Source organism: Coptis chinensis, chromosome 3 (genome assembly GCF_015680905.1).
Source record: "Coptis chinensis isolate HL-2020 chromosome 3, ASM1568090v1, whole genome shotgun sequence".
NCBI classification, from domain to species: domain Eukaryota; kingdom Viridiplantae; phylum Streptophyta; class Magnoliopsida; order Ranunculales; family Ranunculaceae; genus Coptis; species Coptis chinensis.
Window position 1 is genome coordinate 112,436,644 of NC_141458.1, and position 8,581 is coordinate 112,445,224.

General features: G+C 36.0%; 1 protein-coding gene across 1 annotated transcript; it reads left to right on the top strand.

Moving 5' to 3' along the window:
- Nucleotides 1–2,556: 2,556 nt before the first annotated feature.
- On the top strand, nucleotides 2,557–5,348 carry LOC147513053 (BAG family molecular chaperone regulator 7-like). The gene is made up of 3 exons (XM_086596082.1): nucleotides 2,557–3,436; nucleotides 3,504–3,791; nucleotides 4,679–5,348. The coding sequence occupies exons 1-3, from the start codon at nucleotides 2,792–2,794 to the stop codon at nucleotides 4,910–4,912; spliced, it is 1,167 nt and encodes a 388-aa protein (XP_086452208.1). The 5' UTR covers nucleotides 2,557–2,791; the 3' UTR covers nucleotides 4,913–5,348.
- The last annotated feature ends 3,233 nt before the right edge of the window (nucleotides 5,349–8,581 follow it).

An 8,581-nucleotide genomic window follows, 5' to 3' on the forward strand; every position in this document is an offset into this window, starting at 1 on the left:
ATATAGATGCTGCTGAAACAAAGGTAACACAGGATTTTGGGTCGCCAAAGTTGGTAAAGATAATTTAGGTATGAATGAAGTGTGGGTCAAGAATTGTGGGATTATTAGTCATCTTGGCAGTTTAAGGACGTTCTTGGGCATGACTGTTTTGGTTAGTCAAGTAAACCGAATCACGGAAATTGAATCCAAACAAGATTGTTGCCGCTTTGCTTGCGCTTTGGGGACACATCTGCATTAAACTATCGACTATTGTGTTTCTTCCTGCTAATAAAATTTCACCGCCCAATTGGTTCAAGCAATTTCAAATGGTGCATTGGTTTTGAGTCTAGACACGATTTCGATGGGTGCATGCAGTTGGTTAAATGAGATAACTACTAAGGTTCCCATATATCTTGCGAATTCTTTGAATAGTTTGAGGCTTGAAGGGCAGAAAACTGCTGCTATTGAGATATTGGAACAATTTGATTGGGAAGTTCCTGATTGGGTTATTGTTCCTGGAGGAAATCTCGAAAATATATGTGCTTTTTACAATCCATGTTTGGATAAACTATGTGTTTTGTTGTGAGATTTGGTTGTGGTTGCTGATAATGATAATGTGTCACAGTGGCAGCAAATTTGTTGGTGGAATGTTAAGAGGTAAAGGGAAATATAAAACACAAAGCATCAATTATATTCTTTGATTGTCATTACTCGGTAGTGCATTGCTTTTTTGAGAGGAAGTGCAAAAGTCATCAAGATGTATTTCTCTTCTGGAAATCCATAGTTAGGCTATCTTACAATGAGTTTCAAAAATATTAGAAAGATATATTGCAATCCCTACAAAGGCATCATATCTTTCTCACGTTTCCCTACTTTATTTTTCACTTATTGAACTTCTCTGTTAGAAAGATTTGAAGAAGACCACCAATGGATGCTTTCATTAACATCTTTAGTTTTCAGGTACTTCATTAAATAAATTTTGGTTTTCCTACTGATCTATCATATTTTTAGTTATAGTTTTCAATTTTATGTTTAGTTTCATGTCTCCTGATATCACATGGTAATGAGTGTTATTTGTAGTTTTATCTTCTCTATAGCTATTGTATTATATTACTTCTTTTTCTTTTTCTTCTTCTCTTAGATTTTTATTGAATTTTTCTTTTTGGTTTGATATGTCACCAAGTTAAAAAAATTGATCGATTTAGGCGAAACTATGGAAGTAAACGATTAACTAGCTCTTTTGCTGCTTAACTAGCTGCAACATACTCTGCCTCTGTAGTCGAATCTGCAATACATTATTGTTTTACACTTCTCCAACTAACTGCTCCACTACCAAGTGTAAACACATATCTAGATGTAGACTTTCATCAATTGTGCTAAGATTTTACCAACTATAATTGATGTATAAATACGGCGTACATAGAACTCTTAAAAACAATAGCCAACTAAAGTTCAAGGCCAAGTGACCATGCACAAAAAATGCAATTCTTGGATGTTACAAAATAATATATAGTTTGGAGTAGATACATAAACTAAAGTTTATTTACCGTTTATGATATAATTTGTTTATTAAATTTTGAAAGTATACCAGGCCGACCACGTTCCAAATTATTATTTGTTAATGGGTAATTTTTTGCAAACGTTAATTAAGATGAAATACTTCGGAACATTCAGCAACCATGATTGTATTATTATGGCTTCATGTCGATTATTTATTTTTGAGTATGTTCAATCGAGAAAAGAAAAAAAAAATGATTATTAAGAAGAGATTCATTGCCGGAGAAAGGTAATCTTACTCCCATGAATGAAATTGTTTAAATTTTTGTTGTTTGAATTTTTTTAATTCATGCTATGCAGAAAATTTTAAGTAAATTCAAAATGTCTAGCAAAAAAAATTATTTTATTTAACGGCAGAAATTATGGCTAAGTTCAAGATGAGGAGAATATGGATAGATCAATTAAAGAGCTTCATCTCTTATAGTATAAATGTCTTGCATAATTATTTATTGCTTATCATTTTCTTTATTGTTTGAAGTCTAGAACAAAATCTGGCAAATAATTGGCCCTGGAACTTTGATCAATTAATTTAATGTATGAGTTTTTATATAGTTTGGAAATAAGATTTTTGATATATAATAATAAAATGAAAAAAATTATATAAAAACGGTCCCCGTTCGTTGAACGGGTCCAAAAATCTAGTTTAACCTAATAACCTACTTCTTATCATATATATATGTCAAAGATATGTGTATCACGTGCAAACACAAATTTTTGTCTTCGAATTTGACCTACTTCTTATCACCTCGTATTCGCTGCTAATTTATTGGCTTTTAACATCCACTACAAAACAAGCTAATCTGATTTTCCTGTCCCCATGACTCATCTCCATTTGTCCTGTTTAATTTTTCGGCCAATAATACAGCTTTTGTGCTTTACAATTACAACCAACCTTTCTCATGCACCTGCGAAGCACACAGAATCGTGAAATCTGACACGTGGTTTCGTATTCACCATGCGTTGCCAGATCTAACTAAGTAGATTGGCGAATAATGCTAGTGGCACTTGAACACATTCATTACGTAATTTTGAGCCAAAATGAAGGTCACCATCACCTACTAAATAGCATTCCGTATGCGGCGATACTTAGAATATTTTACTTATCTTAAACATCCTCTACCAGATTCCACTCTCCAATTCCCAATATTACCCTTGTCAGCTTACTTTTGACTTTAATTTCTTTTTGAAAAACAATTATCTCTCTTTCTCCATCAATAAATTCTCCAAACCCTTCCACATTTTGCAATCTCTAATCATGAGTGGGTTAAGAAAATTTGAGATTTTTGATCCATCCTCAATGTTCATCACAGAAACGTCCATAATCAAACCCAAACCATTAACATTTCCATCATTTTGTGAAGAAATTGAGATCCCATTTGACTTCTCCCCTCACTGCTTCCCCTTTGACACCATTACTGATATCATCCAGATCCAGAAAACTCCATTTACAACAACTTATTACAAAAGAGATGACACACATATGAAGTTAATGACTTTATCTGATAGAGTATCTGCACTAGAACTAGGCCTTGAAAAGATAACAAAAGCGAAGGCAAAAAAGAAGAATGAGACTGAGACTCTATTAGATAGAAAGTATTCATGGACAAGTGTGATTAAAAGTTCAGAAAAAGATGGGATTGATAAGAGGTTTAAATGGGTTACTGAAATCAAAGGTGGGAAAAAAGAAGAGAAGAATTATAAGTATGTAGCAGAGTTTAAAGGAAAAGCCAAAGATTCACCTATTGATCGAAAGTATATTTTCAAAGCATCAACTGTTCCTGTTAAAAAGAAGGAATGTTCAGTAGTGGTGAAGAAGAAAGAGAATAATAAAGCTATAACCCCGTTGCGGGTTGTCGAGATCGAAGAGCCTGTGGATCATGGTGCTGTTGTTCTTAAACAGGTTTGTGTTTAATCTACATTTGAGTTAGTAATGAAGTGGTGTTTGAATTTGCATTTTATGTTTCTAGGCATTTGCTAAGAGAGTTGGAGCTAGTAATGTGAAGGGTAAGAAGAAGGAATTGTCGCCTCAAGATGCGGCTATGATGATTCAGATTAGCTTTAGGGCTTATCTGATTCGTCGATCTCAGGTGCTTCGGGCATTACGTGAGCTTGCTGTGGCGAAAGCTAAGTTGAAGGAGATCAGGGCATTGTTTGGAAACTTCTCTTATCGACGTCGCTTAACTCGAGATGCAGAGGAAAAACAGAAGTTCTCTGAGAGGATTATTGTTCTTTTGCTTACTGTTGATGCTATAGAGGTATGATATGACTGATCTTTTTACATGAGTGGAGAAATTAAATTAGAATTTGCTTTTATGATTTTAAGATATTTTTTTAGTGAAATTAATCTATAAATTATGTTAAATTAGGAATTGTCTGGTATTGACTGTGTGTGTGGTTTCTAATGATTATGCTATTTAGTCCTATTTCCCATCCAGTTTCAGATCAATTAGGTAACTTGATCATTTAATCGAATTTAGTCAATAACGTTAGTATATATTAATAAAAATGCCTGAACTTGGCTAATTGTTACTGATTTTAACATCAGTGAAGATCTGACTAATGATTCCAAGATAACTAACGTCACGGATTAAATGTGAAGGCGGGTAATCAAGATAACTGATTTTTTTCGTTCTTTATACGTTCATTTTAACTTAAGGATGGATAGTGGAGGCGTTTTGTAGATCCAAAATACAAATTCTTCGGTGGAGGTGTTTTTTTTAGGTTGATAAAGTTATGTCTGTATGTAAATGTGTATATAACATCGTCGATGAGTTGACTTGAGCAGTATGATACCTAGTCAGTATATTTAGGATGCACGACCCTGTGTATTGTAGATGCTATAAGTTATGGGATGTAGTAGATGGACAAGCAAATTTGTAAGAAAGACTAGTTAGTACACACATCTGGTTTACATATATGTAGTATTTGTATACCAATTCTTCTTTGTGATCGATCCTTTTTGTGTATTGATTGATGTTCAAAAGCTTTCGGGGTGTATGGTCAATGTTAAAACATTGGACGCTTCCATCTGACGACCTGCATATATCCAAATGAATTTATTTCCGTCATTTGCAAGTAAAATTAGGTTTGCAAGTGAAATTAGGTCGTTGTTTTGACTTGAATCTTTGGTGCTTCATTACAGGGAGCTGATCTAATGGTTCGAGCTGCAAGGAGATCGATGGTGGATGAGTTGGAGGCCATGCTAGATGTGGTAGATCCCCAGCCTGCTGGCAGATTGGGATCAATGAAAAGGAGGACCTTTGACCTTCCTGAGGGCGGTATTCAGCGGGAAATTGCTGCCGGAGTGGCGGAGGTTGTCCAAATGCTTGATCAAGATGAGAAGAATGGGGTCAATACCTTTGAGGTCTGCTTGTGAAGAACTCTGCAAGACTCCAATAACCCCTTGCTTTAGCTTCATGATGTGTTACGTTAACTGGAAGGATTTAGCTATTATGTTTTACCATGTACCTTGATCTATCTAACCATGTGGTGGTAAAAGACTTCGTGTTTTGTGTGGTCTCTTCCAGTTGTAGTCCCAGATGTTTGAGCTTTAGCTTAATGTTGTGTTACTTTCATGTTGTGTTACGTTAACAGGAAGGATTTAGCTATTATGTTTTACCAAGCACCTTGATCTATCGAACCATGTGGTGGTAAAAGACCTATTTTTGTGTGGTCTCTGTCAGTTTGTAGGCCCAGATGTTTGAGCTGGGACTTTTGATGTTCTGGGACTTGTTTTGTATTAGCTAAGAAAGAATGTTTTGTAGTAACTAGTATTTAACTATTTATTATTGGAGGCCTCTTATTATTATGCTCATCGTATCTTTCTGCTCTGGGCGTCAGACCCAGTTTCAAATCAACTGAATGCCACTATGAGGCTGTTGCCTGTTGGAGTCGATGCACAAAAAGGAAATTTGCCCTCGTGCTGGTTACTGCTCTGTTTCTAGTGGATGTACATTTGGGACTGAAGTTGGTTCTCCAGTTCAGTCCGCGTATAATATCTTTTGAAAGTCTCTTAGGGAATAATAGCAAAATAAACTAAACTTAAAGACTCCAGAAGAAAATTTGGATAGTAACTTGATTTCAGTTTTTTTCCTTTTTATGTTTTTTCCAAGAAAAAATAATGCGTCCATGCGTTCTAACTTCTAACACGATTGTCTTCTACTAAGCTAAAGTCACGGTTTTGTATTTTAAAGATTGTTTTCTTCATCCCCATTTCATTTGACATCAAATATAAATGTAGCTGAAAGTCTATCATTCTTTCCCAACTAGGTGTTGCAAGGGTGTACTTCTCGCGGAATCAAAGTTTAATGATTTAAATTTGAGGGAAAATAAGAGCGACTCCGTTTCAAAGCTTCCGCAGACTTTCATACTAAAACTCGTGTCACAAGTGGGAGGTGTTGCGATATTGGAGGAAATCAAACGATAAAAATACCAATTGAGAGACCAAGAGGGAACGATAGCATCTTTAACAACAAGCCAGCATCTATTGAAGCCATAATTCATAACATTAAAGCGAAATTGCGAATTTTTCAGAGAAAAGAGACTACTGTTTTGGGAACTTGATGTTAGAGTGGAGATTGGGAATCTGCTATTTCAGGTGTAGCTTAGCTAGTATTTTTTTACTGTTATGTTTCTTTTTTCTTCAAGACTTCTTCGTATTGGTGAGTCTCTTGCTTACTTTTTTCTTTCTTCTCATATGAATAAGATGCCAATTTATCAAAAACAAAAAGACCAATCGAGAGACTTCATATTTTTATTATTTTGTTTCATCTTTTTTGTGCCCGTGCATACATAAAAAATAAGAAACATATAGCCATACATGTAAATTATATTTTCATCAACTTCAACCCACACGTATAAGCAGAAGTTCACTTCATTTTCTTCAGCGAATTTTCTCCCTCAGTTGTCAAGCTTTCTTGCCAAGGAAAATCAAAGTAGTTTTTTTTGTTATAGACATAACAACATATCGAGGTTACCAAGGACCAATGATGGAGACAAGGGGCGGATCCCCCTCCCTCCCAAATTTTTTGAAAACCCAAAAAATTAGTCTACAATTAGTATAAAAATTTCTCAATATATAAGGTTTCGCCCTCCTAAATTTTTTGAGGATAATGTCCTATTGCCCCCTCGTATACCTTGAGGTTAATCAATATTTCACGTACGTGACATGACGTGGACGGGCAGATAAAATCCAATATCCATTAATCTCCAACGCTTTCCCAGCTCGAGGTGGTGCAAGCAATAGCTGTGGTAGAAGAAGCATTATTTTGAGTGAAAAACGAGTTTCGATCGAGTCCAACACGTAGAATAAATTGGAATATTGATCTTTCGCTCCGTTTTGATTTTTAAATCGTTCGTTCCCGTATTGCGATGTACTGATGTTAAAAAAAATCCTTTAGTAGATTGAAGGGTGTTGGAGTATGAGGGCGTGCACCTTTATTTGCTCCTTGTATTTTGGTATTTTGGTATACGTCTCAGAAGTAATTTGGTAATTTTCAGTTTTTTTTGTTCTATTAGATAGATAAAATAGTAATTTAATGTTTATAATTTTTTTTTTTTAAATTCAATAGAGTCCAGGTGAGTACCACGTGCACAGTGGCTAGTATATATATAAAATCTGGATAGAGTATGTGTTAGGGGTGGGAATTTGGCCCTAACGGCCCTAACGACCCTAACCCGGCCCTGACCGACCCGACCCTAAGCCCTATAAAGCCCTTACTACTAAAGCCCTCACAGAGTTTAGGGCAGGGCCGACCCGGCCCTAATGCCTTCTAAGGCAGGGTCGGGGCTAAAGTTCAAAATATAGGCCGACCCAACCAAGCCCTAGTTATAATTTCACTATAAAATACACAACTAAAACTATCCAACTCCCTTGTTATATATTTTCAATTAAAATAATCTCGGCCCTTTTCTGTAATTTATCACTTACCGTATGGGTTTGGGTTTTTTTTTTTATTTTTTAGGAACTAGCTATTATATTATTCATAAGAATCACAACTTACAAACAACACACACCAAAGAAAATTACAAGGAAAGATAGCAAATACATTGCATACATAACCAAACTAAAACCGGCAATTTCTCCGAGCTGACTTCAATCCCTGTCCGAATCTTGAATCCACGGCAATCGTCACCGTCTCCACCAAACTTCAATTATGTTAACTCCATCGATCAAGAACCACAACCCTCTTCCTTCCCTGAGACGTACGGACGAAAGGTCGAAACAATGACCGAAGGTCCATAACAAGAACCCGGGTCCAAATAATCGATTAGTATTTCCCAAAAGAAACACCCCACCATGTGCGTTGTTGAAGCGCGGCGGCCTGATCAAGAAATCCACTAAGGCATCAATACACCATAGCATTGGATGGGGAAGTAGGAAGGATTGGATCCTGCATAAACAAAATATAGAGGAAAAGCGAGACAAACCCAAGCGAATCAAACCGAGATTTAAGATCACAAAAAGGGAAATCATACAACAAGGAGTAGGCTTGAAGCCACCAGCCAAAACACCAACACTAAAAGACCAAGATCTATTATATCTACTACAAAAGTGATGGAGTTGCAAAAGAAGAAGAGGATTCCGGAGAATTCCCTCCTCCATAACTCCAATCATGTCAAAAAACACATAGATCTTGGACTGTGAACAGGAAACTAAGAAGAGAAAGGAGAAAAGAGAGGTTTTTTCTTCTTTTTTTCTTCATGGCTCGAGAGGGGTTAGATCTACTAAGATTGGACCCGGTTTGGGCAATGGGATTGATAGAGAGGGTGGAAAGAAGTCGCTTTTCCCCGCAGGAGAGGGTTTCTCTACTTGAGATACTTACCGTATGGGTACTTCTAATAACTTGTCTTATATCATAAAAACTTGTAAACCTAATTGTTTCTATCTCACAACTCCCCGTCTAACCTAGTCGCCAAGAACAATAATGAGCACTGGGCACAATAGTTTGACGTCAGTAAAAACTCATTCCATACTCTTATTTGTCTTTGTGTTCTTTAATGTTAAATGTAATTTTGGTGAGATTTGAGTACAAGAAATAATGGA